Below are 18,603 nucleotides of genomic sequence, written 5' to 3' on the forward strand. Positions count from 1 at the left end.
TAACACTTCTTAATGTGTACTAGGGGAGGCTCAAGAGGTACAGCGACCCGTCTACCCGGTTCCACTTGGTTCTGTACCTGCTTGTACTATACTGTACCAGCAGTTGTCTTCAACCTTTTTCATATCAAGGCACATTATCGGTAAAGGGGACCACGGACCACCATTTGATGAGATTTAAATTGGTATCGTCCCTTATTTGTCATATTATCGGTTCATATCGGTATACTGCATATGCCAGTCTAACCACAGATCCGACACAGGGGTAAGGAGTTAGCTTTGGAGTTGCCCCAAACTGCAAAGCAAGTGCTCATATGAGTGAGGAGTCTGCTATAAACACAACACGAGATATATACGTAGCTAGATAGCTGTAAACACAACATGAGATATATATATATATAGCTAAATAGCTGTAAACACAACATGAGATATATATATATATATATATATATATATAGCTAAATAGCTGTAAACACAACATGAGATATATATAGCTAAATAGCTGTAAACACAACATGAGATATATAGCTAGATAGCTATAGAGCACCGAAGTCCTGACGTAACTCGCTCATCCCGACGATTCCCCTGGTTCGCGGAAGTAATTTCTCTATGGAGAACAACATGGGGTGATCTTAATATCGTCTACTATAAGCGTTGTGGTCCAAAAATAAACAAGCTGTCTCAGCGTTATTGTCAGGGAGGTGTCTCTGTATCGTTTGAGACCGTCAGTCACTCATATATGATACAGTCTGCTTCTAGTGAAAATGTAACTAATGAAGCAGCAGTAACAATAGCGTTTTCTCTCAGTCAGTTGATTCTTCATATCCATATGAGTGAAGCGGCCGGGTCAGACTTCAGTGCTCTATAAACACAACACGAGATCACACCACTGGTATCGGTATCGGCTAACACAGAAATTGAGGTTATCAGGATCGGGATCGGAAGCGACAAAAGTGTATGGGGACATCCCTATAGTAGCGACGGCTCTGCAAAAGGCACAGGGCGCTACACAAGAGCACACACACAGACGAGGTCAGGCCAGGTCAGGTGGGCTGACTGACCGAAGGACGGACTGACCTTTGCCCTTCCGGGAGGTGAAGCAGCCGGTCTTCTGGCTGGCGGCGGGGGCGGGGCCCTGGTTGAGAGGCAGAGCCTCCTGGTAGCGCTCGAAGCCCGGGATCTCACGGTGCACGTGATAGGACAGGTTCCTCAGCAGACACACGCTGTTCTCTATCAGCTGGGGAGAGAGAGAGGGGTTATTCTGGGTTAGTTTTGAACCTATTTAGAATCGATCTCGGGTCTAAATGGGTTCATTTTTAGAAGACATTTAATGTCTTCTAAATCCTGACAGTTTTCTTGAAAAACCCACCCGTTTCTGTGTCAGTGGTTCTCAAACATTTTCATGTCAAGAACCCCCAAAAATATGTGTAATTGGCCGCTGAGAATACATAATTCAAAAAAACTCTGCCCACATTTTCACGATTTTTCAAAAAATACCAGACCTACAAGCTCGTAGCGCTGCACTCGATGCCGCGCTATGAGCTTGTAGATCTGCTATTTTTCAATAGCTAAAAGTATAACATAATGCTTAAAACACCAAAAGGCGCTCCCGTCCAGAATGGGTTAAAACTAAACCATTTCAAATTAATTGTACAGGTAATCTTCCTATGATGATTTAAATGTTCTGATGAATTAAAATGGAGGACCCTGATGTAAACTAGTCCTCAGTGGTTTTTCTGGTTCATCCTCGTAGCAGGTTTTCTATTAACCTGTGCTTTCATTTGAACTGTACCCATTGAGTATACAAACTTTAACTTTAATTTACAATTAATCTATGACAAATTTGAACCTTTATTGTCATTCAGGAATGGGTCAAATCAGTGTTGATTTTGTCGTCCAATACCAATACGAAAAATGTTCCGTCGACTACATTTTTTTCACTGACGAAAACTAAATGGAGACTAAATGAAAACTAAGCTATGATGACTAAAACTGAGACTAAAAATATATTGACAATTTCCTCAACGAATAAAAACTAGACTCAAATGTTAGGGAGGGACTAGTGGACAAAATATCCAGTGCAAGTCATTTTACACTTGGTTTGAATGCTGAAAATAGCAGATCCACAAGCCGGGTCACCGAGTGGCGCGCTATGAGCTTGTAGGTCTGCTATTTTTGAAAAATCGAAGAGCGACTGACATAGAAGACATTTCTTATAGAATCTGATCTCAGGTCAGAATGGAAAACTGTCAGGATGCAGAAGACATTTTTATAGAATCTGATCTCAGGTCAGAATGGGTTAAGTCAGAAGATTGTTTTCAACACACCTTGTTGTCCACGTCTTTACAGTCAATCTGGGATTGGACAATGTACATGAGCGAGTCGACCAATCCCGTGCACTCCCTCAGCTTTCTCCTCGCCTCACTGCGCTCTGAGCTCACATTCCTGGAGATGGCGGAAAGGTGAGAAGGGGGGGGGGGGGGGGGGGGAGAGAAAGGTGGAAGAACAAAAGGATTAGGAGTAGAAACACAGAAAGGAAAAGCACCGTTGGTTGTGGGAACGTTGTGGGAACGAGGGAGAAGACAATGGGACTTATGGGAGGGAAACAGAGAGGAATCAAATGAGTTCCATTTTGGGTTTGGTTAGAAAGAAAGAAAGGGATTCCAGCACACAATGCCCAGACATTAACCTGTTTTGGGGAGCGGGAAACCCTTTTGGTGTTTTTTTTTTAACCAATTTTGACCCGAGATCAGATTCTATAAATGTCTTCTACATCCTGATAGTTTTCTGAAAAAGCCATGTTTCTATATGTCAGTCGTTCTTCGATTTGTCAAAAATAGCAGACCTACAAGCTCGTAGCGCGCCACCGAGTGGCGCGCTATGAGCTTGTAGATCTGCTATTTTTCAATAACTAAAGTATAACATAATGCTAACATAAAGCATGATGTTGTATTTTAGCTGTTGAAAAATAGCAGCTCTACGAGCTTGTAGATCTGCAATTTTTTTGAACAACCGTGAAAATGTGGCCCCAAATGTTTGAATATATTCTTTCAGAGCGATCGTTTTTAACTCAAATCTTTGCTTCTGGGTGGGGGGGAGGGGGGTTCCTGGAACAACATATTGTCAGATGGGGCTCGGTGGGCAATTAAATAAATATCTGGGGGTCCTTGACATGAAAATGTTTGAGAACAACTGACATAGAAACATGAGGTTTTGAGAACAACTGACATAGAAACATGAGGTTTTGAGAACAACTGACATAGAAACATGAGGTTTTGAGAACAACTGATATAGAAACATGAGGTTTTGAGAACGACTGACATAGAAACATGAGGTTTTGAGAACGACTGACATAGAAACATGAGGTTTTGAGAACGACTGACATAGAAACATGAGGTTTTGAGAACGACTGACATAGAAACATGAGGTTTTGAGAACAACTGACATAGAAACATGAGGTTTTGAGAACGACTGACATAGAAACATGAGGTTTTGAGAACAACTGACATAGAAACATGAGGTTTTGAGAACAACTGACATAGAAACATGAGGTTTTGAGAACGACTGACATAGAAACATGAGGTTTTGAGAACAACTGACATAGAAACATGAGGTTTTGAGAACAACTGACATAGAAACATGAGGTTTTGAGAACGACTGACATAGAAACATATGGTTTTTCATAAAACTGTCATAATTTAGAAGATACTTTTTTTCAATTTCGTCAGGCCTAAATGGGTTAAGTTTACCCGGGCAGCACTGCTGCTTGGCAGGTATCAATAGTACACTTTTGACCGACATGTTTGTGCCAGCATGGGTGACCGCTGATTACCGGTAGATATAGTATTTCCTGATCGCCTCTTGATTGTATAAACATGACGTCATGGGCCGCTATATGCTCAATAGGCAGGCTTGATAAGCCTGAAGCGTATTGATTGATAATCCATAAACTTGTTATCAGGTTGCATCAGGCAGAGCGTGTCGAGCTACCATCCCTAAACTTACCATCTCATATCATAGTCTGTAGTAGTCTCAGCTCCTTTAAGAGACAATTACTGCAATTTCTATTAACAAGCTGGGGCAACACGCCCTAGTCATGTTATTATTTGATATTCATTATTAAAATATTTTTTCTTTTTTCAGTATTATTATTTTAAATCCTTAGGCTTACTCATATCTTAATTTCTGTTATCTAAGCTCAAGTGGTAGCTTGGAAGGCCACTCAATAAGCCCCTTTGGGTTTTTTTTTGGCACTTCCAGCACATCATGTATGTAACTAATCTTGTTTCTTATTGAAATATGTGCTTTCTGTATTTATTTTATTTTACCATAATTGTTATTATGTACATAATATGTGCAAATAAACTAAACTAAACTAATCCAGACCCAGAGCTCTCCCAGTAGTTTCAAACTCATCTCTCCTTTTCAACTTCGACTCTTCCATTCCTTCACCTGACCCCCCAGAAATGTCTTGGTTTGTCCTGGGTTGCCATTCTCATTCCTTCCCCTATGCATTGTCACTTGTCACGATCTATCAAGTCACTACAAGTATCTCCTCTGACCCCTTAACATGTTTTAAATGCTGAATATTAACTGTTGACCTCCATGAGGCGGGTTTAGAGTCCCTAAATATAAGAACAACAGGGCTAAAGAACACTTTTGTGCACCGGTCTGTTCTGCTTTTAAAGGTGTAGGGAAACGGAAATGGTGATCAATTTATTTTGAAGTTTCAACATGAAACACCGGTCTGAAGTTTCTGAACCAATCAGAGCGTCGCATCCCTTCAGGTAGCTAGGGACGGTAGCTATGCTATACGCAACACGCATGGTGTCTGTTTGTTTACAAATCAGATTGTCGGCCAGCTGGACCAGTTTACTGTTATGTGGCTTATTTCTACCCTATAATGTTTTCATATACATATTTTAGCGTGATGATTAACACATAGACTGCTACAGGTTCTAGCGGACCCTGGCTTACTGGTGCTGAAGGCTTAACATGGGCTTTTTGAACTTTTTGGGGGGCCCACAGCGAGGGGCCTCTTATAGCGAGAATCACAATCGCATAAATAAAAAGAAAGCCCAACTTGTCCACTTCAATTTAAAAAAAAAATTATGATTCTACCATCTTCCATTCTGGAGATATTGACCTTTTTCTAACACCTGCTTTTGCCTGCACGCTGCTTGTGAAAAAAAACAACAGAGATATGGAGGCCTGAAGTTGACAGACATTTCAGTTCAGTTTTTTTAGTTCAAAAGACCGATATAAAATTGAGCACAAATAATATCCTATACAAACCATATACCGAATGAAAGCCCTGAATGTCTACTTTTAGGAGGAAAACAGTACACATTGTACACATATACAGTTTGTCACTAATTGGCTATTGAATGCAGCTTGCGCCCACCAGAGAACTTTAGAGAAGGCATGGACCCGAAGAACTATTATTCACAAAATAAGGCCTATAGCGACATGTACATACTATATACCGTATGAAACAGTAGACTCTCTGCTTTCATAAGAAAAATACCACCCAGAAAAATCACACCCCTGTGAAGTGAGCAGTGCAATTGCACTGCTCACTTCACAGGGGTGTGATTTTTATTATTATTACAGTATTAGTATTTTTCTTATGAAAGCAGAGAGTCGACTGTTTCATACGGTATATAGTATGTACATGTCGCTATAGGCCTTATTTTGTGAATAATAGTTATTCAGGCCCATGCCATCTCTAAAGTTCTCTGAAAAAGATAATTTTAGAGAGCATGGACCTAACAACTAAATATTCACAAAATAAGGCCTATAGCGACATGTACATACTATATACCGTATGAAACAGAATACTCTCTGCTTTCATAAGAAAAATACTAATACTGTAATAATAATAGAAATCACACCCCAGTGAAGTGAGCAGTGCAATGTTGCACTGCTCACTTCACAACATTGCACTGCTCACTTCACAGGGGTGTGATTTTTATTATTACGAGTAAGACGCGCGAACGCGGAAGGCGAACGCAGATCGTAAATTGCAATAACAATTAGAATAAATTACAGACATGATCTGCAGGGTGTCATAGTTAGTGCTTGGACCACGCCAGCTCCATATATGGTCACAAAAGACGCCATCACACTCATGTCACCATGACTCAGCCATAACCATATAAGGAGTCCCCAAAGCAGGACCACGCCATCACACTCATGTCACCATGACTCACAAATCACTCAGCTCCATATATGGGCACAAAAGGGCCAGGTCCACATATACAGTAAGCGGGACAGACAGACACACACACACACACACACACACACACACACACACACACACACAGACAGACAGACAGACAGACGTGATCTGCTAGGTCTCATAGTAAGTGCTCATTGCATTCGCAATTACAGTATTAGTTTTTTTCTTATGAAAGCAGAGAGTCTTGATGCACATTATCTGATCATAAAACGGACTTGGAAACTTTCTTCAATCGTAGCCCCATATGTGCCCTCTCCCTACGCTCATTGAACTCATTCTGTGATTCGAGCTACAAACAATCGCAGTAACGGGGGGGGGGGGGGGGGCAACTAGGCTTTGAGGAAATGATCTTGCATAATCAACATTATTGTCGATTGTCGTGTGCCGCTCCAAACATGTCCAGACATACCACTAACCTCATCGATCCAGTCTCGCGTATCTATAAGGTGAGACGCGAGACTGGATCGGATTGTGTCTGGACATGTTTGGGAAAAAAAACAAGAAAAACAACGAGATGGATGCGGCAGCAGCAGAAGCAGCACGTCAACGTATTTGGAAGAAAAAAAACGAGAAAGCACCACCTGTCGTTGCAAGACAAACACCCGTATGTTGCTGATAGACAGATAATAATCGATCCGATTTTGTCCTGCCGTTCATTTTATCACATTAGGTGCAGGGCAGGCTGCTCGACGGTGAGTTTATAATAGCCTGTTGTAACGAGAAAGGGGGGTGGATTGGATGGTTGGATGCGAGCAGCGCAGCAGCAGTACGGCTTGCGATCAGCGACCAACGTATCATGGCGGGCCCTCGATAATGATGTGCAATCTGTCCATGACTAACTCCACATGTGTCTGGCAAACGTTACGTTATGAAATCAAATGCCGATCGTTGCAGGTTTATATACGGGCAGAGAGCAAATCGCGTTGTATCTTGTTCCGAGAATGAGAGTGAGTGCAAGCCTTGCAGTTGAAAGCAGTGGGGACTCGGGAGTGGGGGGGGAACTGCCAATGCGATCCAAGAGGAAGAGACCCCCCCCCCCACCATTCTCCCTCGGGAGAAACCATGTAGAAACAGGAGGGGAGGGGGAATCGAGTGTATTCACACAAACAAGAGCATTGTCCCATCCATTTTAGATCCCCTGACATCTGCGTTGGTCTATGCCGGACGGCCGTCTCCAATACGTCGTACGTCCTCGCATAGACCAACCAATAGGCGGTGCCAGACGCTTCTCAGACCAACACCTCTTTTCAGCAGGGGGGGGTTTTAACTCTTTTTAGAGCCGATCGGTGTTACATTATGAGTTGTCCGGGCGCAAATATAGTTGAACTATAGTAATCAATAAAAAAACGTTTTTTGGACCATAAAACGTATAAAAACGTTATGCGCTTCTTGCGCTTGGCTATAATAAAACGTTTAAAAACGCTTTCAGCATTCTATGAGTTAAGTTGAACCCCCCCCCAGAAGCAAAGATTTGAGCTAATGAAGAAAATTCAACGATCTGCGCGATTTAAAAACAAATAGCAGATCTACAAGCAACTAAAGCAGAACATAATGCTATGAAACACCGAAAGGGGTTCCCGTCAAGAATGGGTTAACCAGCCCGAAATTCTATTTTGGTCCCACTTTTAGACACAGAATAAAACATTTTATCATATTTCTTAACCTTGGACATTATTATTTCAGCAGTATTTTGCTGAACATTTAGGCTGTTCTAAACTGTATCCAGTTGTGACTGACTTCCCACTCCTGCCCTCCTCGCAAGAGACAGTCTTTGCACGTCATGCACAATATTATCGTTAAATAGCGAATATCTACCGAAATTGGGCTACATTATTGCAGTAAGTAATCTTTAGTGCATCGCACGCGCGCGATGCACTAAAGATTACTTACACACACATGTATGAAGTTGCTCCATTTACACACATAATCTCTTTCCCTCACCTCAGAAACCAAAGTTTAAGCTTTAAGACAACAGGGGAAATGAAACATTTGGAAGAGCAATGATTCCGTCAGTAAACAATACAACAACAATCGACAATAGAGAGCCACAACGACATAAAATAATTTTCGATCATGATTAAAAACTCAATCTGTGATCGGTCCCAAAAAACCTGATAAGGGCATCCCTAGTTCCAGCCCAAAGAGGCAGCCTTAACTGGCTGCATCACAGTGTGGTACGGTAACACGACCGCTCAGGACTGCAACAGGTTGCAGATCGAGGACCGTTAAAACAGCAGCTAAAATCATCGGCAGCACAGAACTACCCAGTCTCCATAACATCTACACCACTCGCTGTATGAAAAACGCCCACAACATCATGGAAGACACCAGCCATCCCGCAAATACCCTGTTCAAACCACTCCCTTCCAATAAACGCTACCAGAGCATCAAATCTCGTACCACCCGTCTCAGTAACAGTTTCTACCGCCAGGCAGTCAGGCTGCTGAACAGCTGACCTTGAACTGTTTTGCACTGTTTTGTCACTTCACTGCACTTATTTTCTGTTTTTTTTGTCTTTTCCTTGCACTATAGATGTTTGTTTATGTCCTGAGAGTGCTCTAAGCAAAATCATTTCATTGTATTTATACTCTGTATCTATCTATACACACCAGTAAGACGCGCAAACGCGGGAAGCGAACGCAGCTCGTACATATTTGGGTTTTTTTAAGATTTATTTTTAAGTTATTCTTTTTTTAAATTAAATTATTTTTAAGTTAAGTTTTTAACGTAGCCATAACCATATAAGGAGTCCCCAAAGCAGCTATACGTCCAAATATGGAGTGTGTTGCATAAATCACAAACAAATCACTCAGCTCCATATATGGGCACAAAGGGGGGACACACGGACAGACATGATCTGCTAGGTCTCATAGTAAGTGCTCACTGCATTCACAATCACTGCGTTCGCAATGACAAATAAACCTGGACCTGAACCCGAGCGTCCCTGGTTCCAGCCCATCCGTACCTCAGGCAGCCGGCCGTGTTGGTGAGAGACGTCTCCCACTCCAGGTGCCGGGGCTTGCAGTTCTCCTCGCCTCCACCGCCGGCGCCGTTGCTCATGGCCCGCTCCCAGCCCGAGTGGGCGACCATGACCTCGTCCGAGAGGGCGTGCAGCGCGTGGTCCACGATCTCCATCTTCACCGAGTCGTGAGACGACAGGTTCCACAGCGTGCCTAAAGGAGGGAGGGAGGACGGACGGACCCCCGGGTCAGCACCAGAACCACAGCACAATGTACAGTGTAGGCATGTAACGATATATCATATATCGACATATATCGATATTATATCCCGACGATATGTATCGATTTATTAAAAAATAAAAAATGTTTTAGGGGGGGCTAGTGTGTGATAAGAAATGTCAGCTGTAATCATATTCCATCATATTCACATGATTTTGGAGAGAAATGAGACAGTAGAGGCCTGGAGAGGAGCTGTATACAGTATGTGTCTGTGACTGTGCCCAGGTGATGGTCGTTATTGATGCTCATTAATACATCAAGGAAGGCAATTATCTTTGCAATGTAGTTAAATAAGAATTGTGAAAAACGCTTTGGGGGGGGGGAGGTAAATCATAAAAAATAAAAAAGAATTGGTCATTTGTCTGGAAAATCATTGTGTTGAAAATATCGTGAAAAATGGTATCGTGAACCTCATATCGTGATGCGTATCGTATCGTGAGTTGAGACGTATCGTTACATGCTAGTTACACGTTAGTACAGTGTCATATACAGTACATTTCATGAAACGATACTCGTATAGAGCAGTGTTGTTTTTGGCAGCAGCTTTTGATTTTAGTTTTAGTCATTAGTCTCTTGAATAGTTTTCACTTAGTTTTAGTCACATTTTAGTCACCAGGAATGTTTTAGTGTTAAGTCTAGTTTTAGTCATCATAAGATGTTATTAAGGGACAAAGAAGACACGCAGTGACTTTGGTCACTTCTTGTTTTTGTGTTTATTTTTCTTCTTCTCCTTCTTCCGCCAAAAATAGCTGTTCTGACTGAACCGTGCAGTTACTTTTCGTGAAACTCGGTAAACTGGTAGTGCCAAACGGCAATGCCAAACGGTGACTATGTGAAGCCCATGACCATCGGCCAAATGGTGGCGCTATAGCACTGAAAATTGAAAATTAAGTTGAAAATGCAAAGACAGACACGGGCATGTGCTCGAGTGACAAAGGGCACCTTGTGTCACCATCTGCCTTAATTAAGTGGTACTGTCTGAACGTCAAAATTAAATTATCTGTGCACCTGTGTGTGTGTGTGTGACCTCACTGCAGCGCAGCACTGATTGGCGTCTACTTTGAAATGTTTGACACAAAGGAGTGTTTGTCCTCATTCTGATGGAGACTAAAGGCTCCATTTTCGTCACCACTGAAACCCCCTTTTTTTTTGTTACTAGTTTGAAAACATTTTTGACTACCGGGTAGTTAAAATGGCCAGTCTACAAGCTCACAATGTAGTCAATGTAGATTGGCTAGTGGAACTATTCAAAAATCTTGTTCAAAATAGTAAAAAAAAAAAAGGCAAAGAAGTTTAGGGATAAGGGGTTTAAAGGACCACTTCACCACTTTTCAACCTATATTCATATAATAGGTCCTCACTAATAATCATGAAAAAATGGCGCAATTATTTCATACTCTGTCTGTGTCTCATAGGAGGGCTGTGGGCAGTTCAGAAACCGTCTTCCAGTGACATCATCGATGGGGAATACAAGCTAATAGAAACTGCAGGCTTTCTAGTCCTGAAAAGTTGCAATGCGAAAATGGAAGCCATCGTTCTCACGATAAAAGAAAATATATCTGCCTCATGATGATGTCACTGGAAGACGGTTTCTAAACTGCCCACAGCCCTCCTATGGGACAAAAATCGTGCAATTTTTTCATGATTATTAGTGAGGACCTATTATATGAACATAGGTTGAAAAGTGGTGAAGTGGTCCTTTAAGCGGTGACGAAAATGGAGCCCTATGTGTCCAAACTTTAACCAAACAAGCCTTGCCTGGGAGCTTTACAAAGTTACAGTGTGCGGGACGACTTTTCTATGTTTTTTATATTGTCTTATCCACTGTTAAGTGCCGCACCTGCCGCCTGTCCAGTGGATGTGCCAGTTCTAGTCTTTCAAAAAATTCCCGTTTCTCCCCGGAGAATAAAATCCAGGTAATTTGTGTTGTTTAACCCCTTTTGGTGTTAGCATTATGTTATGCTTTAGCTATTGAAAAATAGCATATCTACAAGCTCATAGCGCGCCACCGAGTGGCGCGCTAAGAGCTTATAGGTCTTGTAGGTCTCTAACGAAGAAGAAAGAAATCGAAGAAACATAGCTTTTTCAGAAAACTGTCAGGATGTAGAAGACATTTTTATAGAATCTGATCTCAGGTCAGAATGGAAGACTGTCAGGATGCAGAAGACATTTATAGAATCTGATCTCGGGTCAGAATGCGGGCTAACCTGTAATGGTGTCGGTGAGGTCCTGGTCTCGAGTCTTCCTCAGCAGGCGGATCAGGGCCGGGACTCCGTCACAGTTTTTAATGGCGATCTTGTTGTCGGGATCTCTGCCGTACGAGATGTTCTTCAGAGCTCCACAGGCTGCGTGGTGAACCTATACAGAGAGACACATGGTTTAGACTGCTCCACAGGCCGCGTGGTGAACCTATGCAGAGAGACACATGGTTTAAACTGCTCCACAGGCTGCGTGGTGAACCTATACAGAGACACAGGAGGCATGGTTTAAACTGCTCCACAGAGACACATGGTTTAGACTGCTCCACAGGCCGCGTGGTGAACCTACAACACAAGAGGCATGGTTTAGACTGCTCCACAGGCTGCGTGGTGAACCTATACAGAGAGACACATGGTTTAAACTGCTCCACAGGCCGCGTGGTGAACCTATACAGAGACACAGGAGGCATGGTTTAAACTGCTCCACAGAGACACATGGTTTAGACTGCTCCACAGGCCGCGTGGTGAACCTACAACACAAGAGGCATGGTTTAGACTGCTCCACAGGCTGCATGGTGAACCTATACAGAGAGACACATGGTTTAAACTGCTCCACAGGCCGCGTGGTGAACCTATACAGAGAGACACATGGTTTAAACTGCTCCACAGGCTGCGTGGTGAACCTATACAGAGAGACACATGGTTTAAACTGCTCCACAGGCTGCGTGGTGAACCTATACAGAGAGACACATGGTTTAAACTGCTCCACAGGCTGCGTGGTGAACCTATACAGAGAGACACATGGTTTAAACTGCTCCACAGGCCGCGTGGTGAACCTACAACACAAGAGGCATGGTTTAAACTGCTCCACAGGCCGCGTGGTGAACCTACACACAGAGACACATGGTTTAAACTGCTCCACAGGTTGCGTCGTGAACCTATACAGAGAGACACATGGTTTAGACTGCTCCACAGGCTGCGTGGTGAACCTATATGATATTTAATTATTTTACTTGTGTATAAAGCTCTCAATGGTCTCACACCTTCCTACCTACATGACTGCCTGCCTAAATATGTCCCAAACCGCCCCCTAAGCTTTGCCTAAAAAAATGGCAACTAAAAAATACGGGGAAGCAGCTTTTTGCTTCTACGGGCCGTCCGCATGGAACAAACAAACTCCCACTGTACCTTCGACAGGCAGCCTCTGTAGACATTTTTAAAGCACAGCTCAAGACCCACTTCTACAACATTGCTTTTAATTGATCTTTTATTTTTTGTTATTCATGTCCTCACTGTATTGCATTAATGCTCTTGTTTTTTAATGTTGTTGCCTTGCTTTTCTTTCTTTCTCCATTGCTCTGTAAAGCACTTTGAGCTGCATTTCATGTCATGAAAGGTGCTATACAAATAAAGTGTTATTATTATTATTATTATATAAAAGTAAGTGTTCCATACAGATTTATTGGCAGAAAGACGTTCCGATAACGGAGCGTAACGTACCTCCTTCTTGGGATTGTCCAACATGCTGACCAACGAGGGGATGCCCTTCATACGACGCACGTCGGTCTTCACCTGGAAAATACAGTCACATGTTAATAACGGCACTGACCTGAGATCAGATTAATACGAGGTTTCCACTGGACACACACACACTGGTCTGATTAACCCATTCTGACCTGAGATCAGATTCATTCGAGGTTTCCACTGGACACACACACACTGGTCTGATTAACCCATTCTGACCCGAGATCAGACTCATACGAGGTTTCCACTGGACACACACACTGGTCTGATTAACCCATTCTGACCTGAGATCAGATTCATACGAGGTTTCCACTGGACACACACACACTGGTCTGATTAACCCATTCTGACCTGAGATCAGATTTAAAAAAAGTCAGTCGTTCTTCGACTTTTTCAAAAATAGCAGACCTACAAGCTCGTAGCACGCCACTCGGTGGCGCGCTACGAGCTTGTAGATCTGCTATTTTTCAATAGCTAAAGCATAACATGATGGTAACACCAAAATGGGTTAAAATCTCTTTGAAACCTGAGATGGAACTCGTTCATTTTTTATTGATAAGGAGCACCTTATCGAGACGGGTTCTTATTGAGCCCCACTATCGAGCATTTTCTATGTTTGTGCCGTGTGTATGTACAGTATGTTTGAAATTCTTAATTTAGGAATACCCCATTGAGATACAGTATCTCGTTTTCGAGAGGGTCCTAACTATACAATCAATACAATACACAAAAAAGGAGAAAAACTAAAACACAAAACACAAAAAACAGGGTATTACAATAATAATAAAATGTATGTTTAGACTAAGCCTCCAAATACAATACTTGGGGAAAATATTGAAGAAACTGTAAACTGGTTAATGTTAATGGACCTTTAAAAGCCTCAAACAAAGCCAACAACTCACGACAGACACAATGTTGTGAAACCGAACAAATAATTAAACAGAAGAAGAAAAAAAATTAACAGAAGAAAAGCTTATAAAGTTCTGCAAATAAATACTTTCCGAAATGTCTATGGGGGAGAAAAGAATGAATGGGAAATTCTCTTCCCGGTGCCCTGGAAGTGGGACCCCCGGGAACTGTGACGTTGACTCCCTCCTCTGGGACCCCCTAGGACTGTGACGCTCACTCCCTCCTCTGGGACCCCCTAGGACTGTGACGTTCACTCCCTCCTCTGGGACCCCCTAGGACTGTGACGTTCACTCCCTCCTCTGTGACCCCTAGGACTGTGACGTTCACTCCTTCCTCTGTGACCCCTAGGACTGTGACGTTCACTCCCTCCTCTGTGACCCCTAGGACTGTGACGTTCACTCCCTCCTCTGTGACCCCTAGGACTGTGACGTTCACTCGCTCCTCTGGGACCCCCTAGGACTGTGACGTTCACTCCCTCCTCTGGGACCCCCTAGGACTGTGACGTTCACTCCCTCCTCTGGGACCCCCTAGGACTGTGACGTTCACTCCCTCCTCTGGGACCCCTAGGACTGTGACGTTCACTCCCTCCTCTGGGACCCCTAGGACTGTGACGTTCACTCCCTCCTCTGGGACCCCTAGGACTGTGACGTTCACTCCCTCCTCTGGGACCCCCTAGGACTGTGACGCTCACTCCCTCCTCTGGGACCCCTAGGACTGTGACGCTCACTCGCTCCTCTGGGACCCCCTAGGACTGTGACGCTCACTCGCTCCTCTGGGACCCCCTAGGACTGTGACGCTCACTCCCTCCTCTGGGACCCCTAGGACTGTGACGCTCACTCCCTCCTCTGGGACCCCTAGGACTGTGATGCTCACTCCCTCCTCTGGGACCCCCTAGGACTGTGACGTTCAATCCCTCCTCTGGGACCCCTAGGACTGTGATGCTCACTCCCTACTCTTACCTTGTATTTCTTTTTTTTTAATAATTTTTATCCCACAATTTTGTAACCCATTTTTCACCCCTGTGTCAATTATCTAATGTGATATCCTGGGCTCTACACACCCTCCGCCAACCTGGGGAGAGCAACGGACTTAACTCATGCTTCCTTCATGCCTGAGTGTCCAAGTTGCTCCTTTACACCTGACAGGGGGGGAGTTTCCCTGGTTGGACGTAGCGCGTGGAAGGAACACGTTATTCCAACCAGTTCCTTTCCCCTCCATCAGGCGCCCCGGCTGGCCAGGGGGAGGCAGTTTAGAGACCAGGATTACTGCATGTTTTTTGTGAGGGTACCTACCCTAGGGGACACGGGGAGAACACGTGAGGGTATCTACCCTAGGGGACACGGGGAGAACATGTGAGGGTACCTACCCTAGGGGACACGGGGAGAACATGTGAGGGTACCTACCCTAGGGGACACGGGGAGAACACGTGAGGGTACCTACCCTAGGGGACACGGGGAGAACACGTGAGGGTACCTACCCTAGGGGACACGGGGAGAACACGCGAGGGTACCTACCCTAGGGGACACGGGGAGAACACGTGAGGGTACCTACCCTAGGGGACACGGGGAGAACATGTGAGGGTACCTACCCTAGGGGACACGGGGAGAACATGTGAGGGTACCTACCCTAGGGGACACGGGGAGAACATGTGAGGGTACCTACCCTAGGGGACACGGGGAGAACACGTGAGGGTACCTACCCTAGGGGACACGGGGAGAACACGTGAGGGTACCTACCCTAGGGGACACGGGGAGAACATGCGAGGGTACCTACCCTAGGGGACACGGGGAGAACACGCGAGGGTACCTACCCTAGGGGACACGGGGAGAACACGCGAGGGTACCTACCCTAGGGGACACGGGGAGAACATGTGAGGGTACCTACCCTAGGGGACACGGGGAGAACACGCGAGGGTACCTACCCTAGGGGACACGGGGGGAACACGTGAGGGTACCTACCCTAGGGGACACGGGGAGAACACGCGAGGGTACCTACCCTAGGGGACACGGGCAGAACACGCGAGGGTACCTACCCTAGGGGACACGGGGAGAACACGCCAAACCTTGTCGTACCTTGTCGTTCTTGAAGGTGAGGTGCTGCAGGTAGGCGGCGGCGTTGCTCCTCACAGGGTCCAGCCTATAGTTGAGCATGGCGATGACCTCGGGCAGCTCCGGCTGGCGCCAGCTCCCGGGCGGCGGCGGGCCTTTCCTCAGCGTGCTGTCCAGCGAGGCCATGCTCCCCCGCTCGCCCTGGGCCAGGGGAGCCCCGCCTCCCCAGTAATACATGTCCCCCGCCGCGCTCATGTCCCCGTCCAGCGTCCCCTCGTAACTCCTGAGACGAGAGGTCGGTTCGTTAGTACCATAGTGTTGTTTTCGTCGACTAAAACTAAGACGAAAAATGTCCATCGACTACCTATTTTTACTGATGAAAACAAATGGAAACTAAATGAAAACTAAGCTACGATGACTAAAACTATAAGACTAAATATACTGACAATTTCGTCGACAAATAAAAACTAGACTAAAATGTTAGGAAGGGACTATAGTGGACAAGAGATCCAGTATAAGTCATTTTACACTTGGTTGCATGCTGAAAATAGCAGATCTACAAGCTCACAACGCGTCACGACGCGTTGTGAGCTTGTAGATCGGCTATTTTCAGCAAGTGTAAAAACACTCATTACGACGGCATCAAGGCCCGCCAAAATACTATTTAGTCGACTAAATCAACTGTAGATTTAGTCGACTAAAATCTTATGACATTTAGTCGACTAAAACTAGACTAAACACTAAGACATTCCAGGTGACTAAAATGTGACTAAAACTAAATTAAGTTTCAGTCTAAAGACTATGACTAAACAAAAATAGAAATTTGCTGCCAAAAACAACACTGGTTAGTACCAATTATATTTGCCGTATTTTAGCTTCCACCGCTGCTGCTGCGGCAAAGGTTGCTTCTGCGGCGTGACGTTGGTTAGTACTGTCAAAACGCACGTGTCGACTAAATCAACTGTAGATTTAGTCGACTAAAATCCTGTGACAAATAGTCGACTAAAACTATACTAACACTAGCACATTTCCAGGTGACTAAAATGTGACTAAAACTAAATTATTCAAAAGACTAATGACTAAAACAAAAAATTGCTGCCAAAAACAACACTGGGAGAGACGAGAGGTCGGCTCGTTAGTGCCAATTATATTTGCCGTATTTTTAGCTTCCCCGCTGCCAAGGCAACTAGTCTACTTGCCAGAATGTGAACCTTGGACATTTTGAGGACCCTAATGTTTTATTATTGTTATAAAGGTTGAGTATGGGTCTCCCCCAGCATTTAGAAAACTGCCGGATGCTAGCTTGCATTATGTTGGGCGATTTTCATAATTAGCATAATACGCTGGGGTACCATTAACATACAATGTATTCTCATACTGATGTCGAAAAATCAAAATCTTCTAAATCACGACAATTTTCTGAAAGATTTGAGGCACATTTCAACGATTTTTTTCAAAAATAGCAGACCTACAAGTTCATAGTCCCATTTTGGACTGATAAAATATATATAATAATATAATAATATATAATAATAATATATTATATATTATATATTATATATTATATTATATATAATATATTAATTATTTATTAATTATTATAATATATATATATAAATGCACCATTTATTAAAAAAAAGGCTTCTAAATCATAATAGTTTTCTGAATAACCCACGTTTCTATGTCAGTGGTGCTCAACCTTTTTCATGTCAAGGACCCCCAGAATTATCTCTATTGGGCCACGGACCACCCATCTCAAAAGATGTAGTTCCAGGGACCCCTCCTCCCAGAAGCAAATATTTTAGTTAAAAATGTACTCTCTGAAATATATATTCAAAGATTTGCACCACATTTTGACGACTTTTCACAAAAATAGCAGACCTACAAGCTCGTAGCGTGCCACTCGGTGGCGCGCTACGAGCTTGTAGATCTGCTATTTTTCGACAGCTAAATGATAACATAATGTATGTTAACACCAAAAGGGGGTTCCCCGGCCGGGGGGGGGGGGGTTCTGGTCTTACCCGGTCCGGCGCGGGGGTCCGTGCAGGAAGGCGTGGTGGTTCCGGGGAACGGTGCTGTAGTGGATGGGCGGTCCCATCCCATAGTCGGGCTCATCGTAACCCATGCTGCGCTGGTCGTCCTCAAGGCCGTAGGGTTCTGGGACGAACCTCTGGAGGCCCGAGAGCTCCATGTTGCTTCCCATACGGACCTACACACACCCAGGGGGATACACACACTGATGTTACTGACAGCTACACACACCCAGGGATACACACTAGGGCATTAATGACTTTTCCAAGTCGACTTGTCAGACAGCAAAGTCGAAGTGGGGCGGGTGGAGGTGCCGCACGCTCAAATACAGAGCATGTCAAACAAAGCACTGCACATTCAGTGGCCTCTCCAATATGACACAGTGTACTGTATGTATCATCTATATATCAGAGGTT

At 44.2% G+C, this 18,603-nt stretch overlaps 1 protein-coding gene across 4 annotated transcripts in view; it reads right to left on the reverse strand.

Moving 5' to 3' along the window:
• Positions 1 to 18,603, reverse strand: part of ctnnd1 (catenin (cadherin-associated protein), delta 1) — a 62,570-nt gene that overhangs the window by 14,877 nt on the left and 29,090 nt on the right. For all 4 annotated transcript variants that reach the window (XM_080759383.1, XM_080759381.1, XM_080759382.1 and 1 more), the window contains 7 exons: positions 18,178 to 18,365; positions 16,181 to 16,439; positions 13,176 to 13,247; positions 11,685 to 11,835; positions 9,204 to 9,411; positions 2,325 to 2,442; positions 1,075 to 1,234 (listed from right to left, as the gene is read on the reverse strand). In XM_080759383.1, coding sequence (XP_080615509.1) covers positions 1,075 to 1,234; positions 2,325 to 2,442; positions 9,204 to 9,411; positions 11,685 to 11,835; positions 13,176 to 13,247; positions 16,181 to 16,439; positions 18,178 to 18,365 — 1,156 coding nt within the window. The remainder of the gene's footprint in view (positions 1 to 1,074; positions 1,235 to 2,324; positions 2,443 to 9,203; positions 9,412 to 11,684; positions 11,836 to 13,175; positions 13,248 to 16,180; positions 16,440 to 18,177; positions 18,366 to 18,603) is intronic.

Source organism: Protomyctophum bolini (assembly GCF_963924005.1).
Source record: "Protomyctophum bolini genome assembly, chromosome: 3".
In the NCBI taxonomy this organism is placed as follows: domain Eukaryota; kingdom Metazoa; phylum Chordata; class Actinopteri; order Myctophiformes; family Myctophidae; genus Protomyctophum; species Protomyctophum bolini.